The sequence below is a fragment of the Hylobates moloch genome, unplaced genomic scaffold, assembly GCF_009828535.3.
Source record: "Hylobates moloch isolate HMO894 unplaced genomic scaffold, HMol_V3 SCAFFOLD_3, whole genome shotgun sequence".
Classification (NCBI taxonomy): domain Eukaryota; kingdom Metazoa; phylum Chordata; class Mammalia; order Primates; family Hylobatidae; genus Hylobates; species Hylobates moloch.
Window position 1 is genome coordinate 12,523,710 of NW_026652278.1, and position 25,596 is coordinate 12,549,305.

The 25,596-nt window shown below is 37.2% G+C and overlaps 1 protein-coding gene across 2 annotated transcripts in view; it reads right to left on the bottom strand.

The window, feature by feature from the left end:
- WDR11 (WD repeat domain 11) overlaps positions 1 to 25,596 on the bottom strand; it is a 62,951-nt gene that overhangs the window by 11,573 nt on the left and 25,782 nt on the right. For both annotated transcript variants that reach the window (XM_058435950.1, XM_058435951.1), the window contains exons 12-19: positions 19,003 to 19,109; positions 16,562 to 16,637; positions 13,055 to 13,163; positions 11,040 to 11,164; positions 10,142 to 10,289; positions 7,790 to 7,896; positions 6,967 to 7,081; positions 6,092 to 6,263 (exon numbers count right to left, since the gene is read on the bottom strand). In XM_058435950.1, the coding sequence (XP_058291933.1) occupies positions 6,092 to 6,263; positions 6,967 to 7,081; positions 7,790 to 7,896; positions 10,142 to 10,289; positions 11,040 to 11,164; positions 13,055 to 13,163; positions 16,562 to 16,637; positions 19,003 to 19,109 (959 nt within the window). The remainder of the gene's footprint in view (positions 1 to 6,091; positions 6,264 to 6,966; positions 7,082 to 7,789; positions 7,897 to 10,141; positions 10,290 to 11,039; positions 11,165 to 13,054; positions 13,164 to 16,561; positions 16,638 to 19,002; positions 19,110 to 25,596) is intronic.

The following is a 25,596-nucleotide window of genomic DNA, read 5'->3' on the forward strand; positions in this document are numbered from 1 at the left end:
ATGTGGATTTTTCAATTTAAAAGCCAGAAAGTGATTGGAAATATTTTTAATAATACATTTTTTTACACCCAAGAATTTTAATATTGATTCAGTAAAATCACTTAAAATGCAGTCCAAATTCAAAAGTCCCTTGTTATTCCCCACATATCCTGACAGCTGTATTTTTAAAAATCTGGGGTCCAGTCAAGGCTGATACACTGCATTGTCATGTCTCTTTAGTCTACTCCAATCTAGAATGGTCCTCTTCCTTTTTGGTTTTGGCCTTACATGACCTTTTCATTTTTGAAGAGTCCTGGTCAGCTGCTGTGGTGAATGCCCTATATTCTAACTTGTCTGTTTTCTGATTATCAGATTCGGGTTAAACATTTTTGGCAGAGTCTGAACAAAGTATGCTGTGTACTTTTCACTGCATTGCACCAGACGGAACATGTTAGCTGTCTGGTTACAGGAAACACTAAATCTGATCATCTAGATAAGGGGTATTCACCAGAGCTCTTTCTTATCAGGGCACCTTCTCCCCTGTATAATTAATTAGTAAGTAATATGTGGGAGAAATATTGTCAGATTGAATTTCCTATTCTCAAATATCCTTTTACTCAGTGATTTGACATCCACAAGTGATCCTTGCTTGAATTAATTATTGTATCGGGGCTGCAAAGTGGTGATTTTCTAATCTTATTCTTTCCGCATTTGTCAGCTGGCATTCTTCTGTCCACCTGAGCTTTTGCTTCTTGCCCACTTCCCCTTTCCTTACTGTGACTATTACTATGGAGTGAGGGTTTCTTTGGTATTCTGCACTTACATCAATACCACCATTAGTTTTCATGATGCTCATACTACCCCCAATTTGACAGGAGAAGCCTCTTACGTCAGGTCCTCCTTGGTTTTTCAATTCCTTACTTGAATTCTGGCACCACAAGATGCCCCAGACCCATCTTGCACCTTTTGTGCCTCTGTCTTGAAATAAACTTTTTGTCCAAAGAGCTCTGGCTCCTTTTAGCCTGGAAATGGAACTTGCAAAGTAAAATCTGGGTGCCATGTGCACTCACTGCCATTGAGTGTCATTGCAAGAAAACTCTGTGAGCAGAGCCAGGGAATATACATGTTCAACAAGTCATGATTTTTTACCAACCCAAATCCACCCCTGGAATGTTTCTTCCCACCACTGCCACTTCCCATCTGTATCTCCCTTTCTGTCAGCACAGATCTTGGTTCCCAAAAACTGCAATTTGGTTACTAATGTGTTCCAGACTACAACATGCACAAAACAGCTTCAGAATTACTAGTGCCACTGTCAACTACTCCGGTAAAGTTCAACATTCCTTAGCAATTCTGTCCTTAGAATATAAACCACTAAAGGTGTACAGTGAATGGGAAGTTCTGTGTTTTAGTTGTTTGAACTGTTTTTTTGTGTGTGTGTGGTTATGTTACCAATACTGTTGTTATACAGTTTGGTTCAACTGTGTCTTGCATTCAATTTTAGGGTTTGCTTTTTCTTTCACTCTTGTTTTCACTGTATATTTTGAATATACAAAATATATAAATGGTTCAAAACTTGAAACTGTATAACAAAGATAAAGAAGTTTCACTGCTATCCCCATACTCTCCATTTTTCCATCTACATCTTCTAACTATTCTCCTTGGTTTCTGGATTATTCTGTGTATGTGCGGTGTGTGTTTTAGTAAGCAAACGTGTGCATGAACCTATGTATAAAATCTGCCTTTGTACACAAGCAGGCTATACGTGCTCTTTTACACTTGCATTTTTCACTTACACATATCCTGGATATCACTCTACATCAGGTCATAGAGCTATTCCTCACTATTTTACAGCTGCATAGATTATTCCATTCTGCAGACGTCCCCAAATTTATTCAACCAATCTCCTATGGCTAAGCAGTTTGGGTTTTTTCAAAATTTTGCTATGAATAACTTTGTGTGCATTTTGGTCACAGTGCATGAATGTACATCTTAAGATAAATTCTTAGCACTGAGATTGCTGGGTAAAAAGGTAAATGTGCATGTAGCTCTGTTAGATATTGCCAAATTCCTTCCTATAGCGATCTTACTGTGAGCAATGGATGACAGTGCTTGTTTCCTCATAGCCTTGCCAACAGAGTATATTTTCAAGCTTTTGAATCTGATAGGTAAGAAACAATTTTAATTTGTATTTTTCTCTTTTTTAAAAATTTACTTTTTAAAATTCTTTTTCTTCTTTTATCCTTACCAGTAGGAGGTCAAATATTTTTCTTATTATAAATAAAGTTGAGTATCATTTCATATGTTGAAACGCCATTTGTTTATCTGTTTTTCCCCACTGTAGACAGTCTGTGACTTCTAAATTACTTTCCCCCGGGTAATCATTTGTATTTGGCTTTGCTTACTGAACACTTTCTTTTATTCTTACTAAAGCTTTTCTTTTGTTTTGAATTTTTTTTTTTAATTTCCACTTAGTCATCTTTTCTTGGAAAAATGAGGCTTATCTGACTACCTACAGAAGCACTGAACACTTAGCACTGAAAGGGATGCAGGTGGCTAGCTTACTTAACTTTCTTTGTATTCATCCCTCATAGACGACAATCTACATAATTCTCAAGTCAGCCCCATTCATATTTTAGATAGTATATGTATATGTTTTAGGTAGATTCATGTAGACAGTTGTTGGTATTACATCACAGTATGTTTGGAAATGGTAAATGTCAGGGAAAAAAATTAACTGTACATAATAATCTTGGAATCGTTCAGGGAAAGTTCTCATGCTGCGTGGTAATTTCTTAATGAACAAATGAAAAGATACAAGAGAATCCACATAGAAGGCAGCATCAAGTGTTTACGTCATACAAGCAAGACAACATTTACCAAGTCTGAATAAAAGGAGGGAAATATCTTATTTTTAAAAACGAATATATGTTATTTCTCCAAAAGCAAAATATTGTTGACAGCATCCCAATGAGCATGAACAAACTGAAAGTGACCCTTACTACTTCCCTCCCTCAAATGAATTGAAATCTTTCTTCTGAAGGGTAAAGATCAGCCATGAAAAAGTAATAGGTGATCATCTCACAGATGGAGAAACTCACCTGCAAGAGCTCATTCACCTCTGAAAATTACACAATTAGAATGCAAAAGCAGTTAGCATCATTGCTGTTTGTCATAGGTTCTGCTCCATCTGGGCTAAAGTTATGTGAGGTGTGAAGCGTAACACCCAGGTTTTTCGCTACCTACATGACAGGAATGCAGAAAATCAGTAACCAAAGAGCCCAGAAGAAAAGCAGTAGAAAAAAGGTACTCCTCCACCACTTGGAAGTGGCAACATTAAGGTGAGCTGGAAGTCTGGGAAGGAAAGTATCCTATTTTGTGATTTTGTTCAGTGTGATTCAATGAGCGGGGAAAAAGAGAGCTAAGGAACACTACTGGCATTTAGGGCAGGAGAATTCTTCATTTGCGCCAGATCGTTCCAGGTTGTTTAGCATCCCTGGACCTCCCCACATCTGCAAGTCATTGTGAGACATTTCTGAATGCCCCAAGATTACTGAAAATGACTGTGGAAAGCTGTGGCAGATGAAGAAGAAAGCTTTGTGCATAAATGATTTCAGAAAGCTTCTTTCTATATATGCTTACTTAGGAAAAATGTGCTTAGCAGTGGCCTTTAACAATGGGGAGGAAATTAGGTTGAACAGTCCCTGATACCAAGTCAATACTATTTAAAGGGTGTGGAAACTGCATGATACTAGAATGCTATTAAACAAGTCTCATATTCTTACATTCCTTTTAGATGCTGCTAGAAAGACTATTAAGATTTATTTTGATGGCACTTTGTGTCCTTGACAAATTAGGCAGCCGATAAGAAATGTTCTCCAACTCGAAAAAAGGAATTCTAATCTTCTAATTTGTCTGACTGCCCCTCTTTATTGGAGGAAGAAGTGGCCTATCTAAGCTGTTCTAAAAAAATGTACAAGGCTGGGCACGGTGGCTCACGCTTGTAATCCCAGCACTTTGGGAGACCGAGGCGGGTGGATCACGAGGTCAGGAGATCGAGACCATCCTGGCTAACACGGTGAAACCCCGTCTCTACTAAAAATACAAAAGATCAGCCGGGCGCGGTGGCAGGTGCCTGTAATCCCAGCTACTCGGGAGGCTGAGGCAGGAGAATGGCGTGAACTCGGGAGGCGGAGCTTGCAGTGAGCTGAGATCACGCAACTACACTCCAGCCTGGGCGACAGAGCGAAACTCCATCTCAAAAAAATAAATAAATAAAATAAAAATTAAAAAATGTACAGATGTGAATCAATATTTTATGTTCTCTACTTGTTATCAGGGAGAATTGAAGAAAACATAGGAAATACCAATGTTAGGACCTATTTTATTTTTATCCCACATCAGTAAGCCTCAAATATACTTCTAATTCCTCAGAACAGAAATATACTACATCAAAATTTTTTTCCCCAAGACCAAATCGGCCATGAATCTGGAGGTGAACACACAGATGTCTTTTTCCTCACTCCACATTTACACTACCACAGTTTTCATTCTTTAACATTTATTAAGGGTTGTTCTGAGTTTGAAGTTCAATTTGTGGAATGAATACACAATTGCATTGACCTTTCCCGATTGCTATTTAGATATTTTTTCTCTTTCTGGCTGAAGCTGTAACATTAGAGATTGAAAAGAATTTAAAAAAAAAATCAGAAAAATTTTAAAAGAAACATGTGATCTAAAATCTGGCCACAGGCCAGATGTTCAAGTATGGTATTGAACATGGGTTAATATGATGGACTCCATTTCTGTAGTCAGTTTAATTTAAGAACAAGCCACACCTTGACTTTGGAGCGTTTTAGATTCAAATTTTATATTAAAAGTGAAGGAAACGCTCTTCGAACATTTAGATGGCAGTTCCACACTTCTTTATCTAGAATTAGTAACTAATTTTTTCAAAAACCACCCTTGAAGTTCCTTCAATTTCCTCAATACCTTTAGGTTTAAAATGAATACCAATGCTTGCCCTGTCCTAGGAGGCCATCCTGATGCTTCCCCAGAGCTGGCAGACAACTCAAGGACAGACATGGGAATGTAGGTCTTGAGTTCTGGCTTCACCTGATGGCAGTCAGTTACACAGTAAGAAGTAGTGGTGCCCAAATGCAGTGGGCAGGGGTGGACAGTGACAAAAACCAAAACACCCCTAACGTAAGTTAAAGGCAGCCCCGCTAACATTAGCAGCAACTCGGTAGTGCCTCAAGCATGAACACCAAAAACCAGGTTTTTAAAACCTTACTGTGTCTGAAGTGCCAAATATTGACTCTACAAAGGTTCAGAAAAGTCTCATCAAATTTTCTACATATCAGCCTGGAGTGTGCACCAAAGTTTTGCTGGGAGAATACTCAGGCAAGAAGTTCCCTCCTCTGCTACAAGTAGGATCAAGTATTTTCCAAGGATGAACACTGTATTTCATCAGCCAAAAGCCGCCTTTTAAACTGATAAATGGATGCATTCACAATTGTCCCATTCTTTTTTTTTTTAGAAGTCACATATGGGGTATATTCTACTAAAATGTTTTTTATTCTGGTAAAAAGCAATGTCAAAACAACCATACAAAACAGAGCAAGATACTGCAATCTCCTAATTTGCTTGACTGGTCATTTTACTAGTCACAGATTGGCATCAAAATTCATAATACTGAGAACAGTTTCCAAAGTGACTTTTCAATGATATATGATTGCAAAAGATATAAGGCCAGTATTAAAAAGCCAGCAGCCTTATCACTAGATTTATGTCCTCTGATGAGTTCGCCTAAATTCTGAGTAAGCCATATTTATAAATGTAAACATCTTTTATCTTGCTAACCAAAGAAAAGAGTCAAAAAAGGGGCACTTAAAAAATCTGAGTTGAGAATGATTGACATCTACAGTTACAAAGATTGCAGCATCTCAGCAGTAAAAACACTCAAGCTTCAAGTTAATATATTTTCTTAAACTCAGATTCTAAGAAAATAAGACTGAAATGAAACAGAAGCAGCAGCTCTCTCCCCAAAATACAGGAGCTTGTGGCAAAGTAAAGACAGGTTTCAAAGCCCGCTATCATTAGGATTCCATACCGGTTAACTCTTGTTCATCCATTCTAAAGCACGCAGACTTCATAGACATCTCTAGGACTCTGATGCACCCATCATCTGAGGCCAAGATCACTTTATCTGATGTACACCAGTCCACATCCAATATACGAAAGGTCACATTTCTGCCACTTCTTAAACTGCTCACCATCTGAACCTTCAAGAGTGAATTTGGGCATCACTTCCAGACAGAAAACGAAGATCTTTATTATTCTAGATTAAATGGTCAAGGAAGACAGTCTGTGGCAAAGGCCCAGTTCAAGTTTAGAACTGAACAGCCTCTGGCAATCTATCTTCCACAAAGAGGCAGCATTTTAAAGGTCTCAAAGACAGTGATAACACTGAAAAATAAATAAATCGGCTGGGCGCGGTGGCTCACGCCTATAATCCCAGGACTTTAGGAGGCCGAGGCGGGCAGATCACCTCAGGTCAGGAGTTTGAGACCAGCCTGCCCAACATGGCGAAACCCCGTCTCTACTAAAAATACAAAACATTAGCCGGGCGTGGTGGCACGTGCTTATAATCCCAGCTACCAGGGAGGCTGAGGCAGGAGGGTCACTTGAACCCAGGAGGTGGACGTTGCAGTAAGTCGAGATCGCGCCATTGCACTCCAGCCTGGGCGACAAGAGCGAAACTCCATATCAAAATAAAAAATAAAAATAAAATAAATAAATAAATAAATCTTGAGTTGTTACCTTTAGAACACAAATATCGTAAAGTAAAGAAAATAATTTGTTATGGGAAACTTGACAAACTCATTAAGTACTTTTCATTTCTAAATCAGAAAGAAGTTTTTTAACAAAGCACAGTTCCTATGGCTAACAATTTATTTACGTTTTATCCTCATGGAGAGGGCCTACCTCTTTAGTATCCCACACTTCAGCTCCATCATTGTACATTGCTATTAATTTTTGATTTCCTTTACCAGGAGCAAAACGAATCTTCCTCACCCAACTTCGGTGTGTAGGTATTCCTCTGAAGACAAAGAAACAAAAACATCAATACAATGTATCGTGAGATCTGGTCACCAGAAGCTATGTCTAAGGTCTCTCACTATTTCCATTTCTAACAGGTCTGATGATGGGAGAACCCTTTACTTGCTGGGACTGGGGGCCACATCTGACAGAAAGGGCCTGCCCTTTAAGGTCAGCTAAGACTTCTGCAGGGGCCACTTGCAGATAACTATCTCCTAAGAATGCTTGGCTCGAGGCCCATCCTCCCAAGTTTAGGTGAAGGGACGCAAGAGTCCAAGCTACACCTCCGTGATTTTACTGATCCTGGTTGCCAAGTCACAAGCCTCTAATGGAATCATATCAAGATGTCATTTTTTGACCAGGCGCGCTGGCTCACGCCTGTAATCCCAGCACTTTGGGAGGCTGAGGCAGGTGGATCACGAGGTCAGGAGATCGAGACCATCCTGGCTAACATGGTGAAACCCCGTCTCTACTAAAAACATACAAAAAAATTAGCCGGGCGTGGTGGCGGGTGCCTGTAGTCCCAGCTACTCTGGTGGCTGAGGCAGGAGAATGGCGTGAACCCAGGAGTTGGAGCTTGCAGTAAGCCGAGATCGCACCACTGCACTCCAGCCTGGGCGACAGAGCAAGACTCCATCTCAAAAAAAAAAAAAAAAAAAATGCCATTTTTTTTTTTTTAAATGAAATAATAAGATTTCATTCTTTATACCTGGATACTCTGCCTTTCAAGTCCCAGAAGTTTAAATTTCCATCCACATCTCCAAGCACTAATGTATCACCTTTCCAAGCGATGCAGGTAATACTACCCATACTTCCCTAGAAAACAACAGCAACAAACACATATAAATTTCACTATGCTGTATAAGACATCATAATAAAGAAATATTTTAATAAAACTTAATTTAAAGGGCTGTGCTTTAGTATGCTTTTAGTCATCAAATCCTAAAACAGACTTCAGACACTAACAAAGAGCTACACTGCCTATCAATTTCAACTATGAAGAAATAGGAGATTTCAACTTGATAGACATTAAGTAGTTACTGGAACTAGATTTAAAGAGGGGATGTCTTTTGAGGAACAAATACCTCAAAAAAAAAAAAAAAAAGGAAATTAAAGTAAGAAAAACAGAGAAGTAAAGGGAAGGTTTTCCAGAGAGCCAACTCAAACTTATCTCTCACTGCAAAAGGATAACTAAATCCATTCCAAGGGAAACTTAAAGCTCTTTTATAATTAATTATGTGGTGATTTTTCCATTGAAAAAAGGATCCAGAGCTTCACTGACACCTTTTGGAACATTGTGGAATCATGAAGGTGAAGAGATGCTGTTTACTAAAGGCATATGCAGTTTAAATTCACAGAAAGCTTTGCACAGAAGTTACATATAGAAGCACAATATAAGAATGAAATGCTGCTGTAATCAATCTAACTTGGAGGAAGAAAGGAACTTGCAGTTCTAACAGATGCTCAGAGGCGGTATCATGGAGGGCTCAGCAGCCTGGGCTCTGCAGTCACACTGCCTGGGCTTGAATCCCAGCTTGAAACTGGTATGTGATTTGAGGCATGTTTACTTAACCTTTCTGTCTTGGATTTATTGTCAATAAAGTAGGGTAAGTTCATGAAACTTGAGTTGTTGCTAGTATTAATAAATTTATAAAGGCAAAGGCCTTAAAGCAATGCCTGCCATGCAGTAAATAGTCAATACATGTTAGCTATTAAATAATATTACTGCTCAATTACTTCTCTATTTATTAAAAGAAATCTTATTTTTGCATTTATTGTACAATATAAAAATTCAAACGGTATCCATGGTAAAAAGTAAGAAAACTCTAGTGGTTTGAATAATTGACCATTAGTACACTAGCATACACACTGAATATTGCATAAACTCTGGTAACACTCAAGAAACAAAACAAAAACTAGATTTAAAAATCAATATTATAATAAAGTCCATTAATAAAAAAACTTAAAGAAATGAAATTCTGTATAATATGAAGCAACACTTTAAGATACCTACTTTCCTAACCATATAATGGAATGTTTAATTAAGAAGTTGCCTTTGAAGAGACTTCTGAAACTAGGTCATAATAGACTCTGCAACTTCCTTCTTGCTTTCTCAGATCACTTACTTGAGGGGAGGCCGGCTGTCATGTCGTGAGAACACTCAAGCAGCCTTATGGAAAGATCGACATGAAGAAGAACTAAGGTCCCTCGTCAACAGCAGCATTAATGTCAAGATGGCCTGTGAGTCAGCCATCTTGGAAACAGATCCTTCTGTCCCATTACACTTCAAAAGAGTGTAGCCACAGCCAACATCTAGATTGTAACTTTATGAGACCTCAAAGCCACCTATAAAATTATGGGGGTTGGCATTCTACTAGAGCATTCCATTTTTAGATGGCAATTTAAAATGAATATGCCTATTTTAAAAAATCCCCTCATGCCTTCATTTAACCATTATAATAGCCTGCATTAGTTAACATAAACATTTTCATGATCCATCTATTAAAAACTATCTATGAGATGCATGCTGACACAAATGATTAATGGCAAAACTTTAGTTACAGATTCCACAAGGCCATAAGGATATATGTAAGTTAGTAAATGTTAATAATACTATTACACTTACAACCTGATTACTATTATCCAAAAATAATACTAGATTGTAAGTCAAATCCTTCAGGGTAATGCCTGAAATGGAAAGAAGACAGATACTGAAGTCAGACAGGCCTGAGTTTAAAACACTGCTCTGCCACATAAGTAAGCTGGGTAACTTTGGGAAAGTTACTTATTCTCCCACAGTTTTGTTATAGGTAAAATGGAGATAACTCCTCATGGATTATTACGGGGATAAAAATGAGTAGCACATAGTAAACATTTAATCAAAATAGTTACAGCGTTATTCTCTAGCAGTATGGAACAAGTTTAATCGATAATATCTCCTTAAATAAAGGTTATTTACATTAGGCTTTTCTGAAGTTTCCAACTTAACTATGCCTTCACTGGATATGGAGCCAACAAAACAAAATCTTCTTGATAAAGATTTAATCAAGGTTGTACTCACATCTGGTGGAATCCGAGCACTATCTTTTACTGAGTTTCCTTCAACAGTGAGATGATAAACTTGGCCATCACTATCGGTAAATACAAAATGTTCCCGGGCAGAGATGTTCTGACTAAGTTCAGATTTACTTTCTGCCTCCTGCAGCAAGCTTTGGGATAGTGAAACATAAGATAAAGATGTTTTTTTTTTCCCTAGAGTCATACCCATAATTAGTTAACTTGCCCGAAGTACAGATGCATTAAGAAGAGGTCCAAAACTATTTTTTTAAAAGTCTGAAACTAATATTTGCCCAGCTAATTATGGGTAAACATGAATCACTCCTAAACAGCCATAACATCTGAGGAAGTTTACCCTGCACAGAGAGAAATAGTGATCTAAACTTAATACAAGAAAAATAAAATTCATAGAAGTTTTTGCTATAGAACTGTGCTCAACAGAAAGGAGGCTGTACAGTGACCCAATATTATCTCTGAAGCTTTTTATCTATAAGATTGGTATGTATGGGGATGATACACAAATTTAGGATTCCCAACACATTTTCTTTGGTGTGCATAAATGATAATATGATCTATCTGTATGTCTATGCTATGTTCATTTGAATTTCAGAAGCTGAAGTGTATGGAGTAGAAGGGCACTCGGAATGATCACATTTACTAATAGATGCTGACGGGTGAATATTACCGCATATGTTATTAGTTACAATAAACAGCATAGTACAATCATAAAAATGATAAAATTAACTTTTTAGTAATCTGGGTATGTCCTGAAAGATGAAACTAAGTATGTTCAAGGGCAGAGTCCAACTTGCTACCACAGACACCTTCCGATGACACTTGTCAACTTCCCAGACATGATGCTAATGACACAAATGACAGTGTCAAGAAACACTGTACTGTACCTGATCACAGATGATTCAACAATACTCAGCTCTGTGTCTGAGACTACGGTCTGGCGGGCCATGGCCTCTCGAGTAGCAAGTTGCTTCTTTCTCAGACTCTTCAAGTTGTGAGATGGTGACCACTCCTGTAAAGCAAAAGCAGACAAACCTAGAAGTGCTAGGTTTCCTTCTGTCAAAGAATTATCCAGAAGAGCTGGGCACACACACCACTGCCCAGTATCATTTATTATTACTACACATGAATCCACATTTGTTTTTTAGATTTTACCTACTTAGAGAAAGGCTGAATGAATGCATTTTAATTGGAGCTTTTGTGGCAAACTTCCAAAAGGTCTGACCATTTGATGTTTTTATAAAATATTTACAAAATGAAAATAATGAATTCAACGATAGTATTGCCTATTCCTCATCTCCTCCCCCATCTCTTACATGCACAGGATAAGACAATCACAGTTCTCCAACCAGGGTCCTTTATCATCCATAGATTCCTCCAAAATCACTTGTTTTATTTATATATTCTTTTATATTCCACCTATTGGAAAGCCTTTTAGTCCAATATCCTCGCAAATGTATAAGTTCTTAACATGTAGTTATTTCACATGTATTTCTAATTTACATAAATAGTATTGTCTTTATATATATATGTGTGTGTGTGTGTGTGTGTGTATATATATATATATAGTTTCTGCGTGCTACGTAACACTCCAGGGGTGCATCAGCCAATTGTTAATCTGTCTCCTCTCTCAGTAAAAACACGCAGATGGTCTCCAAACTCACATCATGACAAAACACACCAGTCAATATCCTTGCAAAAGTTCATTTACGACCAAGAGCTCAGCAGACACAGAAGATGTCTGTGTTTGCCCAAGTGCTGCTAGTGTGCTTTACAGAATGGCTGCATTGGTCTACATCCCTACCAGCAATGCACAAGGATTCCCATATCCTATGTTCCACCCGTACTTAACACTATATGGCTTTCCAGTTTCTGTTAGTCTAAAAGGTAGATCCATATCATGGTTTGAACATCTCTGAAAACTGATGAGTTTGAACATTCCTTTATATGGCTTGTTGGCCTTTTAGGTTTCTCTGCCTCTCATTAGCTCTTCACAGACTTTGTTCATTTTCTCACTAGGGTTCCCGCTTTTTTTCATTGTTGACTTGCAGGAGTTTCTAGTTAAATTTAGACACTGGAAAATTTGTTTTCCCAAAATCTTCTGTATTTAACTTTGACATCTTCATCAAACAAAAAGCATTAATCTTGATTAATTAAATGCATTGTTTCTTTTTTTTTTTTTCGCCTTTTGGTCTGAGTTTCTGATGTCTCCTCCTGCCTCTAGGTCACAGCAATATTTTGTATTTTGTTATATTCAATTTTATAGCTTTACATTTTTACATTTAGGTCTTTAGTGCTGTGACACTCACTTCTGCACACGGTATTAAGTAGAGATCAAGTATTTTTCTCCATAAAGTGAGACAGTTTTCCCAACACCGTCTGCTACACAGTCCGTCCATCCTCTTTGATTTGTGCTACTTTACTGTATATTAAGTTCCCAAATATTCATGGGTCTGTTCCTGAGCTCTTTATTATGTTGACTCGCTTTCTATTCTTGTGCCAATACAATACTGATTTTATTTCCATGGTTTTGTAAGATGTACTAATATCAGGTAGGAAGGGCCAACCCCACCCACACCTCCCACATTTACTCCTCTTTATTCAAGGATGACTTAGCTATTTAGGACCTTTATTCTTTCATAAACATTTTAGAATATGCTTACCATATCCCTCAAAATATCCAAATGAAACTTGAATTGGAATTGCACTAGTATGATATTAGGTTGATTCATCCAAGAAAATAAGAATTATCTCCATTTATTTAGATCATCTTCTCTGAACACACATTTTTAACAAGAAAATATGACGTTGGCAGTAATGATTTTGATTCAAGCTTAAGCAAAACATTCACTACATACATATATACCTAAATAAGCTATTTAATTCTTAAACTGTAACTTACCAAAGCAGTTATTGTAGGGAAGTTTTTGGACATTTCTCTAAGAAGGGTACAAGTCCTAACATCCCATAGCTCCAGGGGTTTATCTCTGAATACGACTGCCAAATACTGCCTAAAATAAACAAAATTACGAAATAAGCCCCTTTTTGCAAAAATTTCACCGTGAATTAGACCAAATAAAAAGTTCAGTAAATTGAAAAACTCAGCTGATGCATTCTAAATACAGACAATTTAAACTACCATTTAGCACCACGATTAACAGTCATAAGAAGGTAAAGCTCTAAGATGACCTGTGAGAGAACATACAGTCTCACACAATTAGGCAAGGAGTCCAACTCGGAAGAAAGAGTGGCATAGATTCAAATCCTGATGCCACAACTTATGTTAACCCTCCTGAGGCTCAATTTCTCACATATAACAGGAGAATCTCATCATGTACCTCAATTAATTGATATACAGATTATGGTAAACATTCAGTGAAAAGGTATGTAAAGTTTCTATCATCTTACTACAGTTGGTATTCAACAAATGCCACTTTATTCACTTTCTGTTAAGCCTGAAAGAAGTACTGAATGACATCAACGAGTGTAATTCAACAAACATAATTTGAGCACTGACTACTCAATAAGCATTATGAGGAACTAAAATATTATCAGCAAATGATGGTTGACACAGAGGAAATGTGACAGAGTAGGAAGATCCCTGTACTCCCTGTATCAAAGGACTGAGATTCTTCCGCTCAGGACCATGTGTGACCCCAATAGAAAGTGGAAATTTACAGAAGGATACCTGGCAAAACACCCAAATAGTATGAAGTTAAAAAATATACCTCTGAATAACACCCTATGGAAATTTTTAAAGATTATAATGTGAATTAAAATGAAAACATATAACCATAACAAAAATTGTAGGATACAGGAAGTGGTGCTCATATAGCATTAACTGTTTACATTACATTTTAGAGAATCAACTTAATTCAATTATCTAAGTTTCTATTTTAGAAAACTATGTAAAAAAAGAAGAGCATATTTAAAAAGTAAGCAGAAGAACAAAAGATAAGCATGACAGTCAATGAAATTGAAAATGGAAAAATCATAGAGAAGAATCAAATGAACCAAAAGTAGTTTCTTGGAAAAGATCAATAAATAAAATTGGTTGATATAATTTACTGATATTAGGAGTGGGAGAGATAATCACTGATCACAGAGCCATGATGAACAAGCTTATTTCAATAAATTAGCAAACTCAGCAACTTCAACAAAATGGACAGATTACTTGAAAGACACCAATTACCAAAGCTCAAAAAAAGAGAATCTAAATAGTCCTATATTTATGAAAAAAACTGAATTTGTATTTAAAAACTTTTCCACAAAGAAAATTTTAGGTTCAGATGGGTTTCCTAATGAGTTTTTCCATTTAGTAAGAAATAATATCAATTCTACACAAACTCATTCAAAAAAAAGGAGACAGAATACTTTACAACACATTCTGCAAGGTCAGTATTACCCTGATACCAAAACAAAGCATATTACATAAAAACGAGACCAATATCCTTCATGAACAAGATATAAAAACTCTTAATAATATATCATAAAACTCTTAATAATATATCAATAAATCAAATCCAGCAATATGTCAAAACAGTAATACATCATGACCAACTAGAGTTTATTCCGGGAATGTCATGTTGGCTTAACATCTGAAAATCAATCGATGTAATTCACCGTATTAGCGAACTTCAAAACAAAAAGAAAAACAAAATAACACACACACACCATGTGATGATATCAATGAATACAGAAAAAGCATTTGATAAATTCAACACCTGGCCGGGCGCGGTGGCTCACGCTTGTAATCCCAGCACTTTGGGAGGCCGAGGCGGGCGGATCACGAGGTCAGGAGATCGAGACCACGGTGAAACCTCCTCTCTACCAAAAATACAAAAAATTGCTGGGCGCGGTGGCTCACGCTTGTAATCCCAGCACTTTGGGAGGCCGAGGCAGGCGGATCACGAGGTCAGGAGATCGAGACCATGGTGAAACCCCGTCTCTACTAAAAAAAATACAAAAAATTAACCGGGCGTGGTGGCGGGCGCCTGTAGTCCCAGCTACTGGGAGAGGCTAAGGCAGGAGAATGGCGTGAACCTGGGAGGCGGAGCTTGCAGTGAGCCGAGCCTGGTGATAGACGCATCTCAAAAAAAAAAAAAACAAAAAATTACCAGGCTGGTGGCGGCCCCACGACACGAGAGGCTGAGGCAGGAAAGGCTGAACCGGAGGCGATCCATGACCGAGATTGCCCACTGCACTCACCTGGCGACAGACAAACTCTTTCAATAAAAAAAATTCAACACCTACTCATGATACAAAGGCTCAGCAAACTAGGAATAAAACTTTTTCAACTTGATGAAGGGAATATATAAAAAATCTACAGCTAGTATCATACTTAATGTTGAAAGACTGAATGCTTTCTCCATAAGGTCCAGGATCAGAGCAAAGATGTCAGCTCATAGCTGACATCTAAGTTCTAATCAACACTATACAGGAGGTCCTAATTAGTGCAAGCAAAAAGAAGGCCTATAGATCGAAAAGATGTAAAGGTGTCTTTACTGGCAAACGAGACTGTCTCTATAGAAAACCCTAAAGAATTAACAAAAGCACCTATACTAGAAGTAGTAACTAAGCTTAGCATGGTCATAAGGCACAAGGTCAATATCAGAAAATTAACTGTATTTTAATATACAAATAATAAATAATTGAAATTTAAAAATGTCATTTATAAAAAAGCATCAAAGAAAACACAAAATATAATTAACAAATAATATGTAAGACTTAAACACTGAAAACTACAAAATATTGCTGAAATTTTAAAAGACCTAAATAAGTGGAGAGATATACCACATTCATGGATTACAAAACTTGTTAAGATACCAGTTCTTCCCCTCACTGATCGATGGGTTCAATGCAATCCCAATCAAAATCTCAGAAAGATTTTTTGGTAAAACTGATAGTCTGATTCTAAAATTTATATGGAAATGCAAAGATCTTAGAAAAGCCAAAACAAGTTTGAAAACTACTTTAGAAAGCTTACTCTTTGTAATTTTGATGGATTTTCATTCAGTTTCTATTTTTAATAATACTGCTTTACATGTTATTTTCCCCTAAAACAAAAAAACTCAATTTCTGGAAGCAAAATGAGTTTAAATTATACATAAAGAAAATGAGTTATTTCACTCAGTAACTCCATGCTTAGATAGAAGTACATAAGAACTTTATCTGAAAGTAAATAACAATTCATGCAAAAGTTACCTCATCTTTTTAGAAGTGGAGAATTAAAAGAGACAGCAACTTAATTTTGTAATCAAAATATTTTCTTTGGGCTGCATATCACCATTTGCTATCACTAAAAAGATTCTATATGTATTCCAGCACATTCCCATTTTCTTGAAGATTAAAAAAATCCACGAGATTTCATTGTGATAACACCATAGATTTTTTTTAGGTTGACACTTACTTCAAATGAGATACTTTAATCATTTCGATGGGAGATTCATCATTGCCTCTTTCACCACGAAAAGCAATGCTCCTACCTTTAATTGCAAATATTTAAAAAAGTGAGAACAGTGCATAAAACATGTATGAAAAACAAGAAGCCACACCAATGTAATTTGATCAGTCCTACCCTTCCTACCCTCTGTTCTCCTATTCATTCTTCCATTTGCTTCTAATGTTTCTGTTTTTTCGGGGTTTTTTTTTTTTGAGATGGAGACACACTTTGTTACCCAGGCTGGAGTGCAGTGGTGCAATCTTGGCTCACTGCAACCTCCGCCTCCCAGGTTCAAGTGATTTTCTTGCCTTAGCATCCCAAGTAGCTGGGATTATAGGCGCTCGCCACCACGCCAACTCATTTTTGTACTTTTAGTAGAGATGGGGTTTCACCATGTTGGCCAGGCTGGTCTTGATCTCCTAACCTCTAGTGATCCATCTGCCTCGGCCTCCCAAAGCACTGGGATTACAGGTGTGAGCCACGGCGCCCAGTTGCTTCTAAGCTGTTTCTAATGATGTAAGTTCAAAGAATATTCTCAAAAGTGTTACAAACTAATGATCAATAATACATCACATATTCAGATATTTATTTTGTAAAAAGGCATTTTCATGTCACACAGTTTCTTGAATTCTATAATTCAATTTTAGAAATTTAAAAAAACAACGTTAAGTTTTAAGATATTTATGGTGCAGCAATTGTCTGGTGTGAAAATTACTTATTTAAAGTAATATTTAATACAAACATTCCCATGTTTCCAAATACTAATTAGTGGGGGAAAAACTCTTGAAACATGTATTGAAGATTTTCTTGTCCCATGTGCAAAATACTAGTTAAATATTTTGAACATGTTCCTCTCAAAACATCTTTATAAACTGGAAACTAGGGAATAACTACTGTGTTCATGTATGCTGTGAAAGAATGAGTTACCCACAAAGGAAGCTACATGATTTTCTGTGAATAAAAAAAGTAGAAATTCTACCTTGTATGTTTTAGTATCTTGTGTTAGATTTTTATCTACATTAAACAAAAGAGAGAACCTACTCAATTCAAGGACAACTGAAGGCCTAAATACCTTCCTACTCTTTGTTGAGATTCCGTCATGTGGAATCTCACTATACTCACTATTATTATACCCCAAACAGCCCGTGTCCTGTCCTGACTGCACTAGTCTGCTGCCCTCCTTAGAAGCCCAGGCTATAAAAGTCTACCATCTATGAACTCAAATATCCCACTTAAGGAAATCTGTAACTGTTACTGTAGATGTTTGTTCCTTAAAAATACATCTGTGCAAAGCAGATTTTAAGTTATCTAACAGTCCTGAACTTGAGCTGACCAAAACAAATAAAACAGGGATTTTTTTTTTTTTTTTTAATCAATGATACTAGACAACAGCATTTTATCCCTGGGATCACTAGAGAGAGGGCCAGTACCACTCTGTTGGCAAATTAGGAACTTGGGGATGAGAGTCAATGGACAGGTCACTTCCAATGAGACTACAGCAGCAACACTGGACTAAAGATGGGGATGATTCCTTGAAGTCCAGTAATATACCCTGAGAAGTCAGAACAACTGGATCTTTGAGAGCTTGAAAATACATATGGAGAACATAAAAAAGCAACCATGTAGTTCATTTATTTACAATTTACTTGATTTACAACCATTTATTTGATTTAATTCATTTTACACATACATACACATGCTCTCATTGGTTAAGATCATCTACATATGATTCATGTTGCTATACCATTTTAAAGAAACTCATCGTAATTTTATTTTTAAAAAAACCTCTTTGAAACTACTGCATACACCAGAAAATAATTTGAAACTCTTTCCTTATATTTTCAAATTCCTCATTTTGAAATTCACTCGGTTTAGGCTTTTAACAATTCTGAAAAAGTTACCTTATTGGGACGTTTCCTACTGTAGAATCTTCAAAATCCCAAATTAAGTTTCTCTATTTATTCAGCCAGAGACTATTACAAGTTTTAAATTTGAGCATTTAAAAACAATCCTTAACCTATAAATTTTCTAACTGTTTCCTATAAAAGCCAAAATTTTCAGCAGAGACTCTAATAAAGTCCATGGACAGAGTTATTTTTAAATCGATCTTTTAAAGTTGGTTATATATAACAATGGACTTAAAAGTAGAACTGGTATCCTATTTTTTAATGAATCTGTCTGTTCAGGCTAATGGTCCTCCATTTTACCATGTATTTGTGTCAACAACATTTCCATGTAAACAACGATAAGGCCTTTCTAGGGCAATTATTAGAGAATAAAAGAATAAATATATAAGCATGAAATATAAGAAAAAATTCCAAGGTGAAAGAAGTACTTTCAAACATGTTTTATAAATAGCAACATGTTTATTCAATATGACAAATCTATTTGGATCTTTAAAAACAAACCTGTTGGAAGATCAACCAGTTGAAGTTCATTTCTCACTAATCCCATATTATTTGGTGTTGAGGTAGCAAAAGAAAGAAAACTAGTCAAGCTTGTCCATTCAATACCCCTATAATAGGAAATGAGATAAAGGTTAAACTAATTCTCTTTTTTATTTGAAAGGTTCATTTATTTGAAAAATAAGTTTTCCAAAGACCTAAATTTTATTACACAAATTAATTAAAAAGTAAGCACTACCTTTTATCTTAACGTGACTTTTTATTTGAGACTGTATTAGCATACCTAACACGTACAAAATCATTTCTAACCAAAACTTTATCTACAAATGTAATGACAAGATAGTTTAGTTATCAGGATTCACATCAGTATTAGTATGACTATTAAAATCTGGCCAGGGAGAGAGTAATATGACAGTAGTTTCAGCCTACCAGACAAAGACACAAACTAATGACCTAAGAAAATCTACATGTACCTCTCTATTTTGTTTACTTCTAAGTATCTTCCATTGCATTATAAGCTTCAAAGGCTTTCTCTGTTTATAAGCATAGAGAAGATACTCAACAGATATTCGTAAAGTATCACAAGTTAAAACATCATGGTTTTAACACACACACTTTGTGCTATCTGCTGTCATGAGTCCCCGGCACAGTATATACAACCTTCAAGTGCTTTAGATTATGATTTTTTAAAAACACACTAATAAAAGGTAGAAAAACAACTTTCTAAAAGTTAACCTTATTTGGACATGAAAATCTAAAATGTTTTGAGTTTACTGCTAATAAATTCAGACTTTTTATAATACATCGTGAAAGTTTTTTTTGTTTGTTTTTTTTGAGACAGGGTCTCACTGTCACCCAAGCTGGAGTGCAGTGACACAATCTCAACTTACTGCAACCTCTGCCTCCCAGGATCAAGAGATCCTCCCACCTCAGGCTCCCAAATAGCTGAGCCTACAGGTGTGTGCTACCATGCCCGGCTAATTTTTGTATTTCTGTGAAATTTTCTTAATGGCTTTTGATTATAATACTAAAATTGCATTAACTGAAACACAAAGCAGGATTTTAGCATTCTCTTGGGCAGTATCTCTGAATATAAAATACAAATTATTTTCAAAATGGCAATGAAGAGGAAAAATTCATATAAAAATGGAGTATCTTTGTATGATCATTCATGACATTTATCTGATGAGTAGTATATCCCTCAGAGTTAGTATCCCAAGTAACACTTACAATCAATTTCAATGTTACTCAACCATAAATATTATCTTAGCATGTATAAGTCAAGTATTTAGTGACATCTATAACCTGACTAATCCAGGATAATAAACCTTACTTAAAATTAATACCTCTCTGATTAATTAGCTATTAAAACTTTCTTTGTTTGAAAAAAAATGACAACATGTTTGATTTTTCAGAAGCATGTGTGAAATTCTTAGCACAAATCTTGGCTCAGCCAACATTTTAATTTTACTGCCAACATGATTCCTACTAACCTATGTGCGTATTTCAGCAGGAGATGCAGCATATGCACTGTTAAGTATAAGTGAAGAGTTCGGGCTCTGAGGCTTCAAAGGCCTAGGGAGAATTCCATCTAGCTCCTTCACAGATTACTCTGTACTTTTCAGTTTCTTACTCTGTAGACTGGAAATACAATACCTGCCCCATACGATTGTAGTGGGGATTCAATGAAATGATACATGTAAAGTATTAATAGTTAACATAATGCCTAGAATAAGTAGTGATTAAATGGAGAGTTTCGACTGGTTAGTGTTGACCATAAAAGGAAACACCAGACACACAAGGCAAGGTGAAAGGAAATGTCCAGAGAAGAGTAGATGGGAAAGAGAGAGAGAGAAGATTCAGCAGTGTAAGCAGAGACTACTAGAAGTGCCAGGATGGCAAGCTACAGACATTACAACAGAAGAGAAGAGATGAATAACAGCCTGAAAGAGTCCAAACAGATACCTGTGTCACTGCACCTCAAAAGCCCAAAGCTTTTAAAGACATTATTATTCCATGTAAATGTATTTGGGGAGATGCTGTACAGGAACAACATAAGGTGGCAATGAACAGTCACCTGGGCTGCACCACACAACAATGCACTTGAAACAATAAGACAATGCAAACTTTTCAGAGATTTCCATCACAATCAGAAGCTGTGATACTTAAAAGGTTAACCTGGCCTGGCGCGGTGGCTCACGCCTGTAATCCCAGCACTTTGGGAGGCAGAGGGAGGTAAATCATCTGAGGTCAGGAGTTCAAGACCAGCCTGACCAACATGGTGAAATCTTGTCTCTACTAAAAAACACAAAAATTAGCTGGGCATGGTAGCATACACCTGTAATCCCAGCTACTTGGGAGGATGAGGCAGGAGAATTGCTTGAACCTGGGAGACAGAGGTTGCAGTGAGCTAAGATGATGCCATTCCACTCTAGCCTGGGCGACAAGAGCGAAACTCCATCTCAAAAAAAAAAAAAAAAAAAGAAAAGAGGTTAACCCTTCTCCATTAAGAAAATGCATGTACTCAGGATAATGTGTTTGCTAAGGGTTCATTGAGAATTTTTATACACAAGACCTACAATTATTTAATGTACAGAAAACAGAAAAATGACCTTTCTTATGTTTTCACTGAAAGATCACAAAAAAAATACTGGAAACTGGCCGGGGGCAGTGGCTCACACCTGTAATCCCAGCACTTTGGGAGGCTGAGGTGGGTGGATCACTTGAGGTGAGATCAACACCAGCCTGGCCAACATGGTGAAACCCCATCTCTACTAAAAATACAAATTTAGCTGGGCATGGTGGCACGTGCCTGTAGTCCTAGCTACTCAAGAGGCTGAGGCATAAGAATCACTTGCAACCAGGAGGCGGAGATCATAGTGAGCTGAGATCGCACCACTGCACTCTAGCCTGGGTGACAGAGTAAGACTGTCTCAAAAAACAAACAAACAAAAAAGTGGAAATTCATATTTTATATGTGTAACTCTACAATCTATCAGTGATAGGGCACAAAAGGAAAATAGCCTTGCGTTCAGCAAAATAATGCTATGGACAGCACAGATACGCATTTTGGAACAGAAAGCAAGCAGCACTTTTCTGTCAATTTAGCCTTCCCTCGGACAGCTCTGCATACACAGAACTCATAAGCAGATCATGTCCTAAAAATCAAAGAATAAATACTATGCAGTGTTCTGATGATGTTAAAACAAAGAATAAATAAGACAAATTAACAATTAAAATGACTTTATTTGAATTTGTCATAAGCAGTCCTACTGATGGATCGTTATAGAAAATGAAAAATACACAGCCATAAAAAAGAATGAGTTCATGTCCTTTGCAGGGACATGGATGGAACTGGAAGCCATCATTCTCAGCAAACTAACACAGGAACAGAAAACCAAACACTGCATGTTCTCACTCATAAGTGGGAGTTGAACAATGAGAACACATAGACACACAGAGAGGAACATCACACACTGGGGCCTGTTGGGGGTTGAGGGGTAAGGGGAGGGAGAGTATTAGGAGAAATACCTAACACATGTGGGGCTTAAAACCTAGATAACGGGTTGACAGGTACAACAAACCACCAAGGCACGTGTATATCTATATAACAAACCTGCACACTCTGCACATGTATCCCACAACTTAAAGTAAAATTAAAGAAAAAAAAGAAAGAGGAAGTGCGGTACATATACACCATGGAATACTATGCAGTCATAAAAAGGGAGATCATGTCCTTTGCAGGGATATGGATGGAGCTAGAAGCCATCATCCTCAGCAAACTAACACAGGAACAGAAAAACCAAACACTGTATGTTCTCACTCATAGGTGGGAGTTGAACAATGAGAACACATGGACACAGGGAAGGGAACAACACACACCAGGGCCTGTTGGCGAGGGCATGTGAGGGGAGGGAGAGCATCAGGACAAATAGCTAATGCATGTGGAGCTTAAAACCTAGGTGATGGGTTGACAGGTGCAGCAAACCACCAAGGCACATGTATACCTATGTCACAAATGCACACATTCTGCACATGTATCCTGGAACTTAAAGTTGAAATGAAGGAAAAAATGTTAACGGCGGCCAGAGAGAAAGGTCGGGTTACCCACAAAGGGAAGCCCATCAGACTAACAGCTGATCTCTCAGCAGAAACTCTACAAGCCAGAAGAGACTGGGGGCCAATATTCAACATTCTTAAAGAAAAGAATTTTCAACCCAGAATTTCATATCCAGCCAAACCAAGCTTCATAAGTGAAGGAGAAATAAAATACTTTACAGACAAGCAAATGCTGAGTGATTTTGTCACCACCAGGCCTGCCCTAAAAGAGCTCCTGAAGGAAGCACTAAACATGGAAAGGAACAATCAGTACCAGCCACTGCAAAAACATGCCAAATTGTAAAGACCATCAAAGCTAGGAAGAAACTGCATCAACTAATGAGCAAAATAACCAACTAACATCATAATGACAGGATCAAATTCACACATAACAATATTAACTTTAAATGTAAATGGGCTAAATGCTCCAATTAAAAGACACAGACTGGCAAATTGGATAAGGAGTCAAGACTCATCAGTGTGCTGTATTCAGGAAACCCATCTCACGTGCAGAGACACACATAGACTCAAAGGGATGGAGGAAGATCTATCAAGCAAATGGAAAACAAAAAAAAGGCAGGGGTTGCAATCCCAGTCTCTGATAAAATAGACTTTAAACCAACAAAGATCAAAAGAGACAAAGAAGGCCATTACATAATGGTAAAGGGATCAATTCAACAAGGAGAGCTAACTAACCTAAATATATATGCACCCAACACAGGACCACCCAGATTCATAAAGCAAGTCCTGAGTGACCTACAAAGGGACTTAAACTCCCACACAATAATAACGGGAGATTTTAACACCCCACTGTCAACATTAGACAGATCAATGAGACAGAAAGTTAACAAGGATATCCAGGAATTGAACTCAGCTCTGCACAAAGTGGACCTAATAGACATCTACAGAACTCTCCACCCCAAATCAACAGAATATACATTTTTTTCAGCACCACACCACACCTATTCCAAAATTGACCACATAGTTGGAAGTAAAGCTCTCCTCAGCAAATGTAAAAGAACAGAAATTATAACAAACTGTCTCTCAGACCACAGTGCAATCAAACTAGAACTCAGGATTAAGAAACTCACTCAAAACCACTCAACTACATGGAATCTGAACAACCTGCTCCTGAATAACTACTGGGTACATAATGAAATGAAGGCAGAAATAAAGATGTTCTTTGAAACCAACGAGAACAAAGACACAACATATCAGAATCTCTGGGACACATTCAAAGCAGTGTGTAGAGGGAAATTTATAGCACTAAATGCCCACAAGAGAAAGCAGGAAAGATCCAAAATTGACACCCTAACATCACAATTAAAAGAACTAGAAAAGCAAGAGTAAACACATTCAAAAGCTAGCAGAAGGCTAGAAATAACTAAAATCAGAGCAGAACTGAAGGAAATAGAGACACAAAAAACCCTTCAAAAAATTAATGAATCCAGGAGCTGGTTTTTTGAAAAGATCAACAAAATTGATAGACCGCTAGCAAGACTAATAAAGAAGAAAAGAGAGAAGAATCAAATAGATGCAATAAAAAATGAAAAAGGAGGTATCACCACTGATCCCACAGAAATACAATCTACCATCAGAGAATACTACAAACACCTCTATGCAAATAAACTAGAAAATCTAGAAGAAATGGATAAATTCCTCGACAAATACACCCTCCCAAGACTAAACCAGGAAGAAGTTGAATCTCTGAATAGACAAATAACAGGCTCTGAAATTGTGGCAATAATCAATAGCTTACCAACCAAAAAGAGTCCAGGACCTGATGGATTCACAGCCGAATTCTACCAGAGGTACAAGGAGGAACTGGTACCATTCCTTCTGAAACTATTCCAATCGATAGAAAAAGAGGGAATCCTCCCTAACTCATTTTATGAGGCCAGCATCGTCCTGATACCAAAGCCTGGCAGAGACACAACCAAAAAAGAGAATTTCAGACCAATATCCTTGATGAACACTGATGCAAAAATCCTCAATAAAATACTGGCAAACCGAATCCAGCAGCACATCAAAAAGCTTATCCACCATGATCAAGTGGGCTTCATCCCTGGGATGCAAGGCTGGCTCAACATACACAAATCAATAAATGTAATCCAGCATATAAACAGAACCAAAGACAAAAACCACATGATTATCTCAATAGATGCACAAAAGGCCTTTGACAAAATTCAACAACCCTTCATGCTAAAAACTCTCAATAAATTAGGTATTGATGGGACGTATCTCAAAATCATAAGAGCTATCTATGACAAACCCACAGCCAATATCATACTGAATGGGCAAAAACTGGAAGCATTCCCTTTGAAAACTGCCACAAGACAGGGATGCCCTCTCTCACCACTCCTATTCAACACAGTGCTGGAAGTTCTGGCCAGGGCAATCAGGCAGGAGAAGGAAATAAAGGGTATTCAATTAGGAAAAGAGGAAGTCAAATTGTCCCTGTTTGCAGATGACATGATTGTATATCTAGAAAACCCCATT